Below are 19,171 nucleotides of genomic sequence, written 5' to 3'. Positions count from 1 at the left end.
TTTCTGTGTCCACCAGGTGGAGTGCAACAGCAAGATGGACCCAACAACAACCTCATTCCTAAAGGTGAACGTCATGTTCGTTTATTTGGCATCTAGACAACCTGCCGTTCTCCGTTCTGACACTTAGTTGTGCCTTTTGCTGTTGCTCATGTCTTGCTTCTCATCCCAGATGGCCGATGCTGGAGGCCTCCCTCAGCTGACTCAGGTAAGAAAAACACAACCCCTGAAAGTCTCTGATTTACGTCATATTGCGGATAGTCAGCATGGATGTTAAAGCTGAGCCAAGATTAATTTAATGTGGGGGAAAAAAGGAAAGGATATGAAATGTTGCCGGACCAAAATTAACATGGGCAGGCCAATTGACTATTTTGTTTGAAAATGCTACAAAAAAATTGAAGTAGAATGTTTAATATGTAAATTGAAGTAATCATACTTTGCCCAGTGAATGTGTATATTTGCAAAGTGCTGCATTGTATGTCTGCACCATTCACAATAATATGTTAATTCCACTGGGGGATGTTATGTGCAATTGGGTGTTAAAAATATGCACATATATCAGTAAAAATCCAATATCATGCATCCCCAGTTTGTTTAATTACACGTGAAGTGATTAAGACTGAATTTGAACCAGCAGCAGAAACTCCACGGAGTCGAGAATCACATTTCAACTCGCTGTTAGAGTAAGATATTCAGTGCTCCATCCCATGTAAACACAACAGGAGAAGATAAAAGAGGCAACAGTCATGAATGAAAAACACTCACCTTACTGGAGTCGTCTTGTAATTGCTCGTTGCTGCCACATGGGGTCACTCATGTGCATCACTTGCAGGTAACAATTGGTGATTACTTTGATAGAACACATAATATGATCTTGTTTTTTTGCTTACAGCCTGCTAAACTGACTGAGGCTTTCAAGTATTTCATCCAGGGCATGGGCTACAGTAAGTTCACCGAACTGACCAATCATTTAAGTTGCTGTTTACAAATACAGAGATGTGCAAAATTTATGTTGTTTACCCAATACATGCATTTGCCGTGGCTATTTAGCATTTTGGATGCTGTTTGTCATTTAATACTCATCACTGTGAGTGTATGCTGAAGTTGGTTATCCTTCACTTTCTGTAAAACCTGATAGACACAGAGTTTTAGTTTTCTATGAGTTACCTCCCTGTTTAGTTACCTACCTTCACTCCCTACCAATCTACTGTCATTTAGTGTGGGACCTCAGCAAACACGCTCAAATGGTTGGATTTACTGAGCTTAGAAAATGCAGTTATACTCAATGTGCAACTGCAACACACACAATAATCTAAAGATTAATTTATTTTTATGCTTCGGGAAATTTAAGTTTCAATTTTTTTTCTTGTTTTACCTCCAGCTGTACTTGTTTTAGTTCATTTATTGGCTTTAAATTTAAAATTCTTAGACTATGGGTCTAGTGTTATTATTTTACCAATTCTGCCTTTTATTCTTAGTATTATTTTGAACACTATTGATATCCAAGTTTCTTGTTTGTGTGCATAGCTTAGTTTCCTACTCAACTTTGTTTTAAATGAGGCCTTAAAATGTCAATATAATCTGAGTTTAACAAAGAGCATGGGGAGCAAACAAACCATGTGTGCCGCTTTGCTCAAAATATGCATTTTATGTGCAAATTGCATTAAAAGGATAAAACATGTGCATTATTGTCAACAAATCTCATCATATTTACACTAACAAGAAGTTTCCATGTCTCCAAAACACAAAAAAGAAACAAATAGATGCAGAGTCAGTAACTTCTTAGAAATCACTTCTGAAAACACACTTTTTTAGACTTGCTTTTATGAGAAGTTTAGCTTTGATTAATTTTAGTATTGTATTATGTATTATATCCTGTTTATTTTCCATGTTCCCTCTTGTTTTATTTTAATTTTAGCTTATTGCTTCTTTAATTCTAATGACCTTCAGTCTTATTCTTTAATTTTTAAACTACTTAGTTCCATTGTTTGACATGAATGTTAAACTAGCTAACTATTCATTCAACTTATTATCATATATATCATTTTTAACTGACTGCTCGGACTTGCATGTTTCAACTGTTAACGTACTTTGTGAACGCTGTTTGTAAGGATGCTATATAATTAAAATTCTTTTCATTATTATTGTCACACGATAACATTTATTAGAAGTTTATTTTGGGTTCAGCAATCATGCATTAGTTGTGTGTTACTCCACTGCTGAAAATAGACCCTAATCAACCCTATGTTTACTGCTGTTTAGGATTTTTTTAGTCAGAAAGTTGTTACAGATTGCTTCATGCATTATTTTGTATTTTGGTGACAATATGACAAACATACTGTAATCATAGAGTCATCATTTATATATTCTGTACTTTCTGGATTGTTTTCCAAGCTGTGAATGCAAACTCATTGTGCGTTTCTGTCTTTTTCTTCCTCCACAGTGGCTTCCTCCTGCATGACCCGCCTGTCCCGCTCCCGCACCACCTCCCTGTCCTCCTCCTACTCCATGGACGGGTCGCGCTCTCGCTCCCGCACCCTGTCGCAGGGCTCGCAGGGCGGACAGATGCCGCCCAGCCCCTCCCAAACCATGGAGGTGTCCTGCTGAAGCAAAAAAAACAAAACAACAAAAAACGATACAACATAGAACGAAGAGAGAGAGAGTGGGAGTGGGAGAAGAGAGGAAGCAAAAAAAATGAAAGGAAGGGAAAGATGAAGCATGACAATAATGCAGGAACAAGACGAATGGGTTACTTATTTGTCACTAAACAACTCCCATCATTCCCCACAAGAGCAGAATACAGAGAGAGGGAGGGAGGGAGAAGGGAAATGAAGTGATTTCAGTGGAAGCTAGAAAGCCGTCCTCCGCATTTTGCACCACATACAAGTCCAGCCCTTCAAATCCCCCCTTCCAGCTGAAAACACAGTAGACTGGGCTGTTCTACGGTAAATGTAAGAAATGCAGTCTGTAGAAGGCGAGAAGAGATTATGAAAAAAGGGATGAGGTGAAGAATGGCGACCAGTTCTCTCTCCCTCCCTCTACTGGAGCCTCTATCAGCCAATAGAGCCCTTTAATTTAGACACAGTGCAGCCTATAGACACAAATATAGACGCGGCACACCTTAACCGATAGTAATAACTCTGAAAACGGTATTGTTGTTGATGCTGATGATTATGTTGTTGGTGATGATGAAGCTAATGATAATGAAATAATAGGAAAAAAAAACAGTAACACTTTTCTCTTTAATGAAATGACATAGATTTAAAAAAAAAAAAAAAAGAAACATACTATAGCAGAGATACTTACAACAATGTGTGTCTACTACTTTTTAAGCTAGTTTTTATTGTGTTATTTTTATTTCTTTAATGGGATTTTATTTTCTTATTTGTGACCTGTCTCAGCAAGGGGCTGACGGCTGCTGATTGGCTAACCGGTAACGCGTGGAAACAGCCATTGAGAGCATTTATAGTGACTACTCCCTCCTTGATGTTGCCAGGTTGTTTATGTCTTCCATTTGCCCCCCTTGTCTAGAAGTGACTGTTTCATTTCCCCCAGTCGGATTTGAGGAAGTGGGCCGGAAGCTTTTTTTATTTTCCTTCTCTTTTTTCTGGACTGGTTGGAAGATGCATGCCTGGTATCAGCCCATGTGAATATTGATATTATTATTATTTCTTTTATATTCTGCTAATGAGTTGTGAGAATGCGTGTGCTGTTTTGGTCTAAAGGAAAGCATAGGTGAGACTGAGGGTGTTTTTTTTAGCTTTGCAGCTAGCTCGCACCCTATTGTTAACACTAGTCGCACATTTAATAGTGCTTCCGATATTGTCCGAACATCCAGCTGGTGTGCCACTCAACAGGGAGCGTCACATCAGCAGTAGCATGCCGGTCTGGGTATTGCATGTCAGCATCAGCTGTGGCCAAAAGGGATCACTGTGTTTGTCACCTGGGTTGTAATCTCTTAGCCTTGCCCGCGCATGGATACCTCCTAACAAACCCAGCCGGCATACTTGAGTTTATGTGAGGTAAAATGAACACACACTCCTTCAACTTTACTCAAGCGACGGGGGTCAACAGAGAGTTGTGTTTGTGATTGTTCAGACGTGTGCGAGGAAGCAAATGTGAGGCGCGCGGGAGTGTTCGAATCCTGGAAGCTCAAAGATGGAGAAAAAAACAGGGTCCTCTAGGGAAGTTTAGTAGTTAATTTTGAGACCAACATACCCCCCTGTGACTTATTGTTGACAATGAACCAGCCCCTTCACTGCCACCAAACTCAGTAAAAGCTCTAGAAATGTTGGTTGTTGGCATCAGATGTGAAAGAGTTTGCCTCTTTTTGTTTGATCGGCCAATATCTGAACTTTAAGCTTAAGCGTACTGCCAAAACTGAGGTCCCCAACAGAATAGGGGGCATTTTTAGTCCAAATTCTGTCATCAGAAATGCTGTGAGGCTAAATGTGCACCTTTTAGGACCATGTATAATGTCTCAATTTAGCTAAAATTCCCTCGAAACAAAGCTTACCACTGCCCTGTGACGTGTAGCCATTAGACCACGGACCCCTACCGGAACCCAGTCTGACATCATTGGAGTGCATGTGCATTTTTAAGCATGTCCCGATGCAGCTTTGCATCTGATTATTTTTTCTTCTTCTTCTTTAATAAGCAGTAATGTTTTTATGAGTCCGCTGGAGGTTGCCTGTTTCTTTCACATGCTGTTTAGTGCTCCTTACCCAAACCTGTTTGCTGAAGGTGAGACGGAGCGATGATTTTGATGAAACAGAAAAGTTAGCGAAGGGCTTCAGATTTGAGCTTGGAGATGATGGTGGTGGTGATGATGATGAACCAGGATGCCACTTGGGTTACTGTCCAGAGGGCTGAAGTGTAGAATGTAAATGTTTTGCTCATCCCAGGCTGAAATTAAGACTAAACAGCAAATGGAACATCTACCAAATAAGGGATAACAGGCAGAGCCTAGAAAACAGAGCGGTACTTCTTCTTTCTGGAGAGTTGAGCAGGGCTGTGTGATTGTAAATGCTTGTCCATTTTGTCTTTTGTTTGTCTCTTCATTTTGACTTTGCTCATATTTTTTCTTTCCCCTTCTATGTTTTTGTTTTTTTTTTACTTTTATTTTCTTTTTGGGTCGTTTTATCTATATGAAGTGTTAGTTTACTGTCCCGATGTGCTCACAAGTTAGTTACGTGTGATAGTTCTTGTGTAACTTTTTTAGCATTAGCGCTTATAAGGGAGAATAATATAATTAACAATAAAAAGATTAAAAGTAAAGAGAATACAATTCAATTTACTTGTGTGACTAATTTCTCTGTGTACCACAATGAACATCCTAAAAAAAGCAAACTTAAATATTAATAAAAGCTTAAGAATAATCTTCTGTCTAATGTCTTTCTTCAGATATGTCTGCTTCTTCACAATTTCTATCATTTTTTTGGACATTTTTGTAAGTGAATGAATGAAAAAAATTAATCTTGAAACATTGGGGCTTAATCCATCTTACAAATCTTTACATTTTAACCTCTCATTTGCACAATTTTAGAGTAAGACGAATAGAATTCGCAAGGCACTCAGGGATGGGAATTTTCCGCGGATTTCATTTCAAGGATCCGCGGATTTCCGCAGATCCTTCCGCGGATTTCTGTGGATGCTAATGAACACATATTTCTATATAAAATAATAGACAGAAGTTATATATCAGAGAAAATGAATATATATAAATCATACATGGAGTATCAACATCATTCACATATATATATATATATATATATATATATATATATATATATAATAGATAAAAGTTATATATCAGAGAAAATCATACTACATATATAAGTCATGTATGGAGTATCAATATAATCAGTATATCAGAAAACTAACTGTGTTCATTAGTATTTTGTTTATATATGTATATATAGTGTAATCATATATTGTCTCTTCAAATTATTAAAATAATTGACTTTACTGCCATTATCTGCTTCTCTAACATATATTAGTGTGTGTGTGTTTACAGTGTTTGCAAAATACCTGTCTACAGTCGAGCTTAATATCAGAATATTCTATTACCTATTATTATTATTATCTATTATTCCCACTATGGATATTAAAATACGCTGAACCATTTGTCCTGTATCATAGCTACATGTATGACGTTTGCAGCAAAAAAATAAAAATAAAAAATGCGTGAAAATCAGTTTAATATTCAGAGTTAAGATGGATTAAATGCGCTGTCAAACAGCGCTGAGTGGAGCGGCTGACCGGACCAAGATGGCGGCCGTATTTCTCGCTGCGCAGCACCCCGAGCAGCGTCTACTCTTTATTATGTCTATGATTTTCAGTACCACATTAGTACCACACAGTGGCAGTAATGAAGTGATTATATTTAGTCCGTGTTCATCTTGTGTATTGGAGTCTATTTTAAGTTGTGTTTGTTTGAAGAATGTCCTTAACATAAAAACCTGGTGGCCCTACTATGAGTATTTCTCACACTCAGGTGGCACAGTGTTTATACACCTTTCAGTGACAATATTATGGAAATTTTAAATTGCTTCAAAATCTGTGTAAATGTTTTTCTAGTCGATCAGAACTACTTAGTTGTATCTGCTTGAATGCAGGTTGTGCCAGTAAAATGTGTCTGTATTGGCACAATAAGTGAAATGGTTCTGCCAGGACAATAGTAGTTACTGGATGTAGTTTTAACTCTATGAGTATGATCATAGACCTGTAGCCAGCTACACTGTATGGCTGTGTTCTTTATCTCCACTCCTGGCTGTAAAGAATAAGCACGACTCTCATTACCCCTCAAAGTCAGTATAAAAATAATTTCCGTTCTGTTATTTTTGCTCCATATGTAAATGTACTGTAGTAATGTATTTCAAATAACTGCCAGTCTGTGTGTCGTAATTATAGCTTTATTTTAATTGCACAGAATCAATTTTGCTTTAAAATGTCATAAAAATATGTCAACAGAAATATATTCCTTTATCAACAATTATGTCAGTGGCATTATTTCCTCTCAGTGTTTTTATGTTCATATCAGTAGAGTATCAGTACCCCAGCATTCATTTAAATACAGTTACAGCACACGCTCAAATGAATTTATATTTGTGGGTAATTAATAATATTTAAAATGAAGGGGAAAAAAATTTCAACAAAAACGAGTATATACATGTATCAGTAGTCTCAGTACCACAATATCACAATATTACTGCAAATAACAAAAATAATGATAATAAATAGAAATTTAAAAAAAACTCTCAGCTGAGTAGATCTTTCATCAAAATCAAATGAAGTCAAAAACTTCAACAAAATGAACATAATTATATACTGCATATAGCTATTACTCATTTGAACTGACACCAAATATTTAAAAAATATTCCCATATTATGTGTCCTGTAACAGTGGAGACGGAATGTGTTTTAAATCCAGTTTTAAAATTATTTCTGAAGGATGAAGAAATTCCCCAGTGTTTAAGTAAAGACTACAAACAAAACCAAAAATATTAACTCAGAGTCCCACAGCATGTCAGAACTGTGCTGTGTTTTTAGTTCATGCAAGTTTTTAACACATCATTGTTCACTTGAAGATTTTGCTCAGACAGTGAATTCCTTCCCTCTAATCAAGAGCTTGACGTACTTTACGACCTATCTTTGAGAAAAAGCCCCCCAGAGAGAACGGTATATCTAAGGTATAGACCTGAGTCAGCCCCAGAGACTCAAGACACCTGAGTTCATTGAGAATGTCAAAGGAGGGATGGCTGACAAGCTGGCGGATCCTCAGAAGGTCTCTCTGACGAATTTCACGCACTGATCCCATGGTCAGGGTTGCCATGGGCAAAAAATACACAAGTGGAACCAGGAAGTAGACCAGTTTTTTCTCCACCTTTACATTCCTACCCATGTCTCTGGCCCTGTCAAGCTTCTTTATGGCCTCTTTAATGTTTTCCTTGAAAAACAGCAACACTCTGTATCTGGCCATGATGTGTCCATCAAACCTGGTGATTAAATCACTGCGGAGGTCCTCGATTTCTGCTTTGGAGTATCTGTGAGTGACCTCAAGCTGTTCACAGTAAAGGTCAACAGACTTCAGTGCATTTTGCAAATCTTCCAGAGCTTGTTTGATGCAGCCCCAATCCTGCTGTGAGTTTTGCTGGATCAGAGATGTGAAAGCACGGTTGTAGTAGGCAATTGCTGCCCAGCAGGGGTCTGCCTCTGTGGCTTTACTGTACATTCTGATGCTCTCTGGAAGATTTCCCTTTTCACGTAGGTCATTGCCAAAGGCAGTGTAGTGGTGCAGGTTTGATGAGGGTGACTCTCCCTTTTTGAGTTTTTCCCTGGCGATGATGAGGTCTCTGCGCAGGCTGCTTTTCAGATCAGTGATAGAGTCTTTCTGATCGAAGCTTGTGAGTAGCCACATACCCCAGAATTCATTCAGTGCAGACACTTCTGAAGCTGTTGGCTTGTTGTTACTCCTTATTGAATTTCCCTTCGGGGATAAATGAAGTGATTTTGATTCTGATTCTATATATACCTCATCTAGTATGTCCAGATACTGAGTGAAGAGCTCTTCCTTCTTCTTTATTTTTGGGATCACACCCGTCAGATAGCTGGATAGTTCTTCAGCCACTGACTCGTCTCTGACCTCTTTAGCGATCTGTATGTCTGACTTGGATTTTTCAGACAAAATATGTGACAGTTCCAGTGACATTGCTTTAGCTTTTTCAGCACTGTGGCTTCTCTGATACAACCGCAGTTGCATCACAAACATTTTTTGATGAAGTGAGGTGACATCTAGTATGTTTTCAAGAAAAGCTAGAAGTTTCTTTGTCAAAATTAGTAATTGAAGTGGCTCTGAAAGATGTTTGGAACAGACAATGAGCTGAGCAGACCCAGGGGATCCCTGTCTGGCAGTGCGGCCAAATGCCTGGGCCTCCACACGGGCGTTCTTTGGTAGAAAGGTCTGTACAACAAACAAACCTCCAGCTGTTTTGACTTCATCAGAAACCTGAAGGTCTGTTCCTCGACCGGCAAGGTTTGTGGCAATGATGACCTCTTCTGTGGTAAGCTTCGTGGCAAAGATTCCATTATTGTCCATGTTGTTGTTTATGTAACACTTCTTGTTTGGGACCTTATCTCCCAGAGCACGATGGACAGCCTTTGCTCGATTGATGGTCTCACAGATGACCAGCACAGCTCTTGGACCCCTGTATGGTGTCGGCCTGGTTTGTCCAGTAACAACATCACAGATTTTCTTAATCCATTCTTCTTCATCCTTTACAACCAGTCCTTCAACCTCAAACAGCTTTCTGCGTTTGAATGAAGGTATCTGACAGGTTTTGATGCCTTCATAGATTTTCTGCAAAGTCTCAGTCTCTGCTTGTTGGCCAAGAGTTCCAGACATTCCATAGATCTGATTTCCATATTTCTGAAGCAAGCCAACATTGGACATAAAGTTTGTGATGGCTGTCATGTCACTCAGCTTACCCTGGTGCTTCATTTCAAGAAACTGATGAAGTCCATCCGACCATTTCATGTAGTTTTCAACAACACCTGTGCAGCTGTAGTCCACAGGCACTATTCCATGTGTCTCTATTATATATTCATGGTCCGTTGTCATGGTTTTAGCATGGAATGCATTTGCAATCCAAACTTTGAGTTTGGATTTAACCAGATCGGAGAAGAAGCCCGGGATATAGCAGCTGCTTTTAGCCTGACTAAGCTGACATGGTGTGAAGTACAGAGCACGCTTTATTTCTATTTCTGCAGCACTCAGCGCACTATTTTCATCAGAGTAGATGTACTGACAAAAGCCACCTTCGACTAAAAGCAATGACACGCTCTGTCTTCCCTCATTTTCCCTTAGAGATGCTTTGTGAAGTTCCTCAAGTGCTCCATTGCTGTTTATGCAGTAGAGGGCAAACTGACAAGATGGAAATCTCCTCTCTACTCCCTTAAAGAACTCAGCCAACTGGTTAACAGAAACACTTGAAAGTTTTTCAGTAAAAAGCTTTGGGTTCCTCCATAGGTCCTTGATAGACCCTTTTGCTAGTACACCTGTGTCCTCAGCTATTTGAAGAATAGCGAGCTCATCAGTTTCCTTCATGTTTTCAAGCACAACTTGATGAAAGGAGTATTTAGGCCCCGCAGTCTGCCCGGCACCAATCTCACTGTACTGATTAACAGTGGTCCATATAAAAGCCAAGAGGGGGTTGAGGTGTTGCAAAGCAGGCATGTCACTACTTAAATAGACCGTGTGATGACCTTTGTCGAGCATCAACGAATCCACTTCATCCACGATTGCGCATTGAAATTTTCTTTCCCCAAATATGTCTGTCCTGTTGAAGTGCTGCCGAAGCCAGTCTCCAGCAAACTCTTCCACGGTGCCATAAACAACATCACACTCATAACACTTTTTTGAGTCTTGACCTTGTTTGTTGGTGTTACAGTCTACTTTGAAACCCAACTTTTTATAAAATGACCTCCAATCTTTCAAATCTCTCTCTGCCAGAACTGAAGAACTGGACATGATGTCTACTTTTTCTCCTCTCATGGCTCGATAAGCTGCAAACATTGCCACTATGCATGACTTCCCCTCTCCGGTGCCAACCTGAATTAACCGCCCTGTTTTGGAAAGAGCCAGAAGACACCAGCTCACCATCTGTGTCAGTCGTGGTGTTAATTTAGCTGTTTGTTCCACTGCCCAACAAAGCTTCTGCAAGTCTTTTTTCAGTTCAGTCCGTTCTGATCCATTGTCCTGCACAGGTTTTTTTCATACACAGATGACACTATATCTTTTACATCGGCTAAAAGTTCTTCATCAACTTGGTTTAACTTTTCTTGACGGATCTCTTCAAGAATTTCATCCAGTGTCTTCTCTGCTTCATCAGCTAAGCATTTCTTGAAGTAGTCGTCTGTTATAGTTTTGTCTCTGACCAGTTCGATAAATGTCCTTCCTGTTCCTATCTTCATTGAACTGGATGTAATATGATTTATCTCTATGCAGTGCAACATTTCCATCATCCATGTGAGGAGATCTGGTTTTTCGTTTGTTGATGTTGATTCAAATCGCTCCAGAAGAGCCTCAAACAACTTAGTGACATCCTCTGAGCTCCATTTTAAATTTGTGACTAATCCTTGCAACTTCGTGAGGAGAAGCTTTTCATTGTCGTTAGGAGACAAACTGCGAGCAATGTAGAAGGTTGTCAGTCTGGTAGCCAACTGTGCCACTCTCAGATCAGATTCATCCATTTTGCTGAAAACTATCAAATCTGGTCAAAACAGAAATAGAAAAATTTAGAGAGTTTTCCTTTAAAACAATATACAATTTCTGTAAACTTTTCAATAGCTACAAATAAGCAATAGTGGTCAATCAGTCAATCAACATGTATTTATATAGCCCTTTACACCAGCCCAAGGGGTGACGAGAGTGCTTTGCAGTAAAAACAAGAGAATAACTTAAAAACAGTACACAATAGCTTTTACTTTAATAATGCTCTGAATACTTTCCACCGCCTTAAAATGTTAGTTTGTATAAATGTAAAACAACAGCCTTTATTCTCTGCACTACACAGAATTATAACTGACAAACAAAAGCTTTTTTGTGGCATAAATAATTTTGTTTTTACTGTATTTCATGTATTATAGAAGTAGTCTGGTACTTACCTGTTAACCGGTTTAGAAAAAAGAGAGACGATGTGTGTTTGTCTGATACCAGAGATGATCTGTCACATGCGTGTTTCATGCTTCTTACAGTGCTCTCATTTTAGTTTCTCTTTTGCCAACTCTGTCTGGGCGCAGCCACAATGGAATTTTCCATTGTTTTGCCTTTCGATTTGGATTTATTGTAAATCAAGTCACTTACAGTACTTTAAGATACCATCCGTATCCCAAGTTTAAGAGCACCTTCAGAGCAATTATTCCCAACAAAAATAAATGAAAGAGAGGTTGTTTTTAATTTTTTTCTGTCAGTTAACCAGTTTTTACACTGTTGCAAAAAAAGTTCATTATTGCCTTTAGCCCAACAGTAAAGACACCTTATCCATGGATGTACTGTGAATCAACAGGTCCCTCAACACAGACTTGTAAAAAGCCCTTCATTAGTTCCAGTCTTTGAGGTAACTTTCTCCCTTAGTGGTCCTTTTGTATGTATTTTATGTCTCTACTTGCATTGTTTTGCACCTGTTAATGTTCATTTGGCATCTGTTTAACTAGTTTTAGTCAGTCTCTGGTAATTTTGTGTGTCCTAGCAGTTGTTTCATAATTATTTGTCATTATACATGTCTTTTTTTACTGACTGTATGCTTTTTCATTTCCCCTTTTCGTTGTTTCCCTCTTTTTCAGGCCATTTTGTGGCTTTTTGTAGTCATTTCAGGAAATTATGTACCTCTTTGTGGTTGTTTGATAGACTTGCCAGCATGAAATGATCACCTTCATTTTAAAGAGACTCTGGACAAGGTCCCCTGACTGTTTGGGCCCTTGAGCCTGTGCTGGGTAGGACCACACATTAATCCATCCATGATCTTATCACCCAGTGTTTGTCTGTGTAGCAACACCAACTCTGCACACAAATTAGTAAAATTATATCTAGTTTCCTGCAGTTAAGCTAACCTCAAACATAGATAGATAGATAGATAGATAGATACTATATTAATCCTGAGGGAAATTCATTGTGTTGCATATACAGAGTTTATCTGAACAGAGAGTGTCCTGTTTGACTGTAATTATGTACACACGTGGACAAAATTGTTGGTACCCCTCAGTTAAAGAAGGAAAAACCCACAATTCTCACTGAAATCACTTGAAACTAACAAAAGTAACAATAAATAAAAATGTATTGAAAATTAAATAATCAAACTCAGCCATCACTTTTGAATTGTTGATTAACATAATTATTTAAAAAAAACAAACTAATGAAATAGGGCTGGACAAAAATGATGGTACCCATAACTTAATATTTTGTTGCACAACCTTTTGAGGCAATCACTGCAATTAAACGATTTCTGTATTTGTCAATGAGCGTTCTGCAGCTGTCAACAGGTATTTTGGCCCACTCCTCATGAGCAAACAGCTCCAGTTGTCTCAGGTTTGATGGGTGTCTTCTCCAAATGGCATGTTTCAGCGCCTTCCACATATGTTCAATGGGATTCAGATCTGGGCTCATAGAAGGCCACTTTAAAATAGTCCAACGCTTTTCTCTCAGCCATTCTTGGGTGTTTTTGGCTGTGTGTTTTGGATTATTGTCCTGTTGGAAGACCCATGACCTGCGACTGAGACCAAGCTTTCTGACACTAGGAAGCACATTTCTCTCCAGAATGCCTTGATAGTCTTCAGATTTCATCGTACCTTGCACACTTTCAAGACACCCTGTGCCAGATGCAGCAAAGCAGCCCCAAAACATTACTGAGCCTCCTCCATGTTTCACCGTAGGGACAGTGTTCTTTTCTTCGTATGCTTGGTTTTTGAGTCTATGAACATAGAGTTGATGTGCCTTACCAAAAAGCTCCAGTTTGGTCTCATCTGTCCAAAGGACATTCTCCCAGAAGCTTTGTGGCTTGTCAACATGCATTTTTGCAAATTCCAGTCTCGCTTTTTGATGAGTTTTTTTCAGCAGTGGTGTCCTCCTTGGTCGTCTCCCATGAAGTCCACTTTGGCTCAAACAACGACGAATGGTGCGATCTGACACTGATGTACCTTGGCCTTGGAGTTCACCTTTAATTTCTTTGGAGGTTGCTCTGGGCTCTTTGGATACAATTCCAACGATCCGTCTCTTCAATTTGTCATCAATTTTCCTCTTGCAGCCACGTCCAGGGAGGTTGGCTACTGTCCCGTGGGTCTTGAACTTCTGAATAATATGAGCCACTGTTGTCACAGGAACTTCAAGCTGTTTAGAGATGGTCTTATAGCCTTTACCTTTAAGATGTTTGTCTATAATTTTTTTTCGGATGTCCTGGGACAATTCTCTCCTTCGCTTTCTGTTGTCCATGTTCAGTGTGGTACACACCTTTTCACCAAACAGCAGGGTGACTACTTGTCTCCCTTTAAATAGGCAGACTGACTGATTATGAGTTTGGAAACACCTGTGATGTCAATTAAATGACACACCTGAGTTAATCATGTCACTCTGGTCAAATAGTTTTCAATCTTTTATAGAGGTACCATCATTTTTGTCCAGGCCTATTTCATTAGTTTGTTTTTTTAAATAATTATGTTAATCAACAATTCAAAAGTGATGGCTGTTTTTGATTATTTAATTTTCAATAAATTTTTATTTATTGTTACTTTTGTGAGTTTCAAGTGATTTCAGTGAGAATTGTGGGTTTTTCCTTCTTTAACTGAGGGGTACCAACAATTTTGTCCACGTGTGTATAATATGGGCTGTTCCTTTTTCATTGCTGCTGATTGTTGTGAGTTACCACGCAAGTTTTGTTGTATTTTGGGATACAACAGTCATTCTTCAAATAGTGCCCATCCATGACCATTCTGTACTTTCCAGTCTGCTTTTGTGGTGTGTGGCAAGGGCACATGACAGCCAAACATAACAAAATGTCATGTGCTGGCTGTTTGGCAAAAGTCACACCCATGTATCAAATAGTTTCACTTATGTCTTAACAATAGGACTCTGGTGTTTAAGGTTGAACGGACACTCTCTGAGTCCATGCTCACTAACACTGGTGCCTCCAAGTTGTGTGTTTATACACCACGGCTATTTGCACTGCACATAAATTAATGGTCGCCATTTAAAAATTCTTGTTCTTCTGTGTAAAGATAATAACGTTCCACATCAAGCTACAGAGACTGTCATCTTTGTCACATCTTTGTGTAATCAACACAGTCTTGTATTTAATGTTAAAATCTAGAGGAAATAATTTTTGATGTCCATTTGAGCTGTATTTGGTCCATGTTCTAGTGGCGAACCCTCACTTGTATCTTTTTCTTTTGCTATCTTGGTGTGAGACCAGAGTCAACTGGACCAACTGGAAACAGCATTTCTGGATGCACCACAGAGCATGACTGGATGCTAGTTAGTTGTACCATACAGTGCACCTTCCAATTCCAGGTCTAGGGGTGTGGCAATCAGGCATGCACAACAACACGCATATATATGTATAAAGATTTTATAAATTCCTTTTAGAATATATATTTGTTTGCTGTTTTTCTCTCTTGCCCTTATTTACAAATACGTTCCTTCATATTGAACAGAGTTGCACACGCCCACACATGCAGCTCCTCTTCTGCATATCTGATCTGATCTGCCCTGCTATCCAGTCAAGCGTCTTTGTCCGAATGAATTCCCCGTCGTGCACCAGTGATTCAACATAGTTTTTCTTTCATTTGCTTGACTTTAATACAACTTCTTGTCAGCACAGTTTCAAGACGTGCTTGAGAAATTATGACATTTGGCAGCTAAGAGAAGGTTCTCTGACAAATTATGGCAAACATGCGATGGCAACAGATACTAAAACATTGAATGCTGTCATATTAAATGTAAATAAAATCTTTTGTTTGTTTTATGCAAAACAACCACTAACATCTCTGTATTGTTTCACACTGACACCTGCTGGCTCTTAAAGTCATTACAGATAAAATGTAAATTTAATTAAATTATTTTTTAAATTAAAAAATGTATAATTAAAAATATGACATTATATATATATATATATGATTAGATGCAGGGAATGAACGAGTAGACAGATTTGCAACAACAACGAATTTATTCACAGAACTAGGAAGAATACAACCGGAACCGGAACTAGCTGTACAACTCAGGCTAACAACCTAGGAGGCAGGGAAGACTAATAAAAACCCAAAAGCTTAGGTTAACCCACTGTTCATAACACCAAGGCAGGAGAACAAAATAACAAGGGAAATCTAACTAACAAAAACTAAGCAACCAGAACTCTGCACTAAAACCCAAAAGCTCAACTCAAACTGCTCTTGACTATAGGGAGCTAACACAGCCGCTATGATAACCTAGGGACACGACAGATGATTTCCCTTGACCCAGCCAAAATCCACGTTGGACCAGGAGCGGACCAAGGAGCCGGAGGAGTCAGGTAACCAAAAGCAACATCCAGCATCAAACAACGACTGACAACGGTTCTTATAGGACGCCAGGACCTGATTAGCTGGCCTCCACCTACTCATGATCTGCTGATTACAGATGACACACACCTGGACTCCTCATCAGCACAGCACACACCTGCAAAGAGAGAGAGAGCAAGGCCACAGTTTACAGCCTAAGCTGTGGCTGTAACAAGACATATCTTTACATGTTTTAACACCTTATTTTGCAAAGAAATAAACACATTCTTGCCACCTGCAGATTGCACTTTAAAGAAAAGAGCCTTTATTTGTCACGTTGAGATAAAACGGAATAAAATGTTCCCTCTCCAGACTTTACAGTAGAGCTTGGAAGTTACCTGATCTCAGACCAGCTCTGTGTCCCAACAGGGCCATACAGTCATCATGCTTGTTTGCCTGTAGTGGGAAAACAAAATATATGTAACTGTAAGTAAACGGAGTGCAAGATCTCCCTGGTCGATAGAGTGCTTTGAATTTCATTATGCAACAAGCTGTCCGGCCGTTATAAACGCCCGCGAAAAAGAAGTGATGCTGAATGTGATAAAGATGAAATGTAATAGTTTACGCTACCATGAATCTGATTGGAACGTCCACACTATTAGAAAGGCGATTGCACTTTGAAAAAGCTTCGTCTGTGTGACGTAGGTGTCAATGATCGAACCAATCAGCAGAGCTTCCTCGTCTGTCAGCACCGAGCTGCTGCACATCAACACACCTGGACCACTCCGCCCGGTTGGGCCGGGAAGGGACAACCGGTCGGTTTGCATTGAGATCGGGGGAAAGGTGACGAGCAGTGTGAAGCTGGCACAAACAGAAAGAGACCAAAAATCAAGCACATTTGCCTTCAAAATAAAATTTGCAACAATGTGTTCAGTTGCAGAAATTCAGAGGCATCATTTTATTTGTGACTGACCACGACATTACCACTATTGTTGCTGATCACTAAATGATGACGGCCCCAATTATAATGTACAACAGGATGAGTAGTGGTTTTAATATTTGAATCGCCATTTTCTCTTACCTTTTTCCATACATTTATGTGTCACAACATCCCAAGAAGAGTGTGTAAGCTAAATTCTGTTCATTTTTAACAGATTAGTGTTGCAGTTTGTGTTTATGGGCAATGGGATGTTTGCTGTAGCAGTGATTGAAAGTGACTCAAGCAGGACCTCTCATCAGCTTAGTTTGACTGGTATTAATATTACTGGGATAAATAAGAACTTTTATTCAAATTTACATATTTTCGATTAGGTTTTGCTTTATACTTTGCCGATTGGAAGAAATATGGGCTTCTCTTGCTGTATTTCTTGACTTTTCTAATTTACTGTACTCTGTAGATAATATTTCTTTTACTTACTCTTTGTAAGCCACATGCAAAGTAGTAGCAAAGTGCAGATTTTGTCACACCAGTGGAACGTGAAGTGGATAGACCAGGACAGAGCGTGTGCAAAGATGCGTTTTATTTTGAAGGCTGTCTCCCCTGAAGTGCAGGTACTCACCTGTCTGACTTGACACAGGTGCGTCAAACTGGGAGATAATTGCAAACGTGAGTCCTGTGAATCATGTGGACGCACTGATGCGTTTAAATGCATGAGACACTTTATCATCTGCTGTTAAAGCTCACCGGTGGGGAAATATCCTGGCTTGACTCACAGATCTTATTTTAAGTTCATCATGAGAGGAGATACAGCAATGGTAAGTCTTGTTTAAGTCATGAATGAGCTGTGTGTGACTGAGACAAGCTGATTTTAGTGCCTTGTTTTAGATTTTTAAACTAGTCTTTAGTGTTTTTCAACCTTTTCTTTGAATATTCATGTGTATTAGGTGGGTGGTGTGGAGGGGGACGAACAGGGAGAGATCACAGCACCGACAGATTCTGCATCTGGAGAGAGACGACCTGTGAGTGCCTAAAAATTGACTCTGTGGTAGAACAGATGTTGTATACTTTCACAGTTTTCTTGAATTGCGCTTGTGTTGGGAGGGAATCTTAAACCATGCCTGCAAAAGTCATAAAGCTTAAATTCCATCCTGCTCTTAAATGTGATTCATTTGTAACATTTTGTCCTTAAACAGGTAAATTCAAGTGGGAGGGTCTGTTTCTCTGTACTGTTGGCATCACTTGTGTTTTTTTTGTCAAGCAAACAAACAGAAGAGCCAAACCCAGAGTATTTATCATGACAGCTGTTCTGAATGCCTTTTCACTGTCTGTGACTGATGGTTGTCCTCGCACACAACGTAAAGAATCTGCTGTCGTCACCGAAGTTTGACTTCATCACAAAATATCTACTCCATTACAAATGACATTCACTACTTTGTTTTCTATTAAAATGGTCCAAAGTGCTCATTCTTTGGTGTTCATGGTTAAGCAGATGTCAACTACTTTATGGACCTGTATTTTAAACACGTTTTAAATGTGAGTTAACCGCAGCCTGTGGATGAATACAGTCAGTGTGCAGTCATATCTATAACAGCAGTTCCCAAAGTGAGGGATTAAGCCTGATGAGGGGATGGCAAGATGATTTCTAGGAATCAAATCCAATTTTAAAAAAACAGCTCTTTCAGCTGTGTTTTTCCATAAGATGATAATTAGCAGTTTTTTGTCATGAAAATCTCAATCATGTTTGTTACTTAGGTCATGATCTGTCCGCTACTGATTTATTTGAGCTGTGTTTAACTTATGTCGTATACCACCAGAGATGAAAGTGTAAACATGCAAAGAATTAGTCAATCTAAGTTCAGTGTAATTGGAGAATACCTGTTGGCTCACAGACAGCAAAGAAAAGTGGACAGTTAATGATTTTCTGTGTGTCTTGTCTTTGCAGAGCATTGTGACGCTACAAAATATGTTGAAAAAAGTTTCCCAGAGCCCTTTTCACAGTCAGTACAAGGTGAGTGGACACACGTTGTAAAATGACAAACTGTCAAGTTTATTGTGAGATTCGTACGATCATGTGATCTACAATCAAATAAGTAGCAAGTCTTGAGCAAAGCTTTAAACGTGGCCAACGTTGGGTCAGATCTGATGTTTTCGTCTGAAGTTGAGAATCGCCAGGATCATCCGGTCAGATGACCTCAGTGGAGCCAGCGTATC

The 19,171-nt window shown here is 39.1% G+C and overlaps 1 protein-coding gene across 4 annotated transcripts in view; it reads left to right on the top strand.

Annotated features, from left to right (window-relative positions):
- ndrg2 (NDRG family member 2) overlaps positions 1-5,375 on the top strand; it is a 47,474-nt gene extending 42,099 nt beyond the window's left edge. For all 4 annotated transcript variants that reach the window (XM_022214981.2, XM_051944049.1, XM_022214983.2 and 1 more), the window contains exons 13-16: positions 17-64; positions 170-205; positions 890-941; positions 2,441-5,375. In XM_022214981.2, the coding sequence (XP_022070673.1) occupies positions 17-64; positions 170-205; positions 890-941; positions 2,441-2,604 (300 nt within the window). In that variant the 3' untranslated portion in view covers positions 2,605-5,375. The remainder of the gene's footprint in view (positions 1-16; positions 65-169; positions 206-889; positions 942-2,440) is intronic.
- The last annotated feature ends 13,796 nt before the right edge of the window (positions 5,376-19,171 follow it).

This window comes from Acanthochromis polyacanthus, chromosome 23 (genome assembly GCF_021347895.1).
Source record: "Acanthochromis polyacanthus isolate Apoly-LR-REF ecotype Palm Island chromosome 23, KAUST_Apoly_ChrSc, whole genome shotgun sequence".
NCBI lineage: Eukaryota > Metazoa > Chordata > Actinopteri > Pomacentridae > Acanthochromis > Acanthochromis polyacanthus.
The sequence above is the reverse complement of the archived record's forward strand: the minus strand, read 5'-3'. Positions and strand labels throughout refer to the sequence as shown.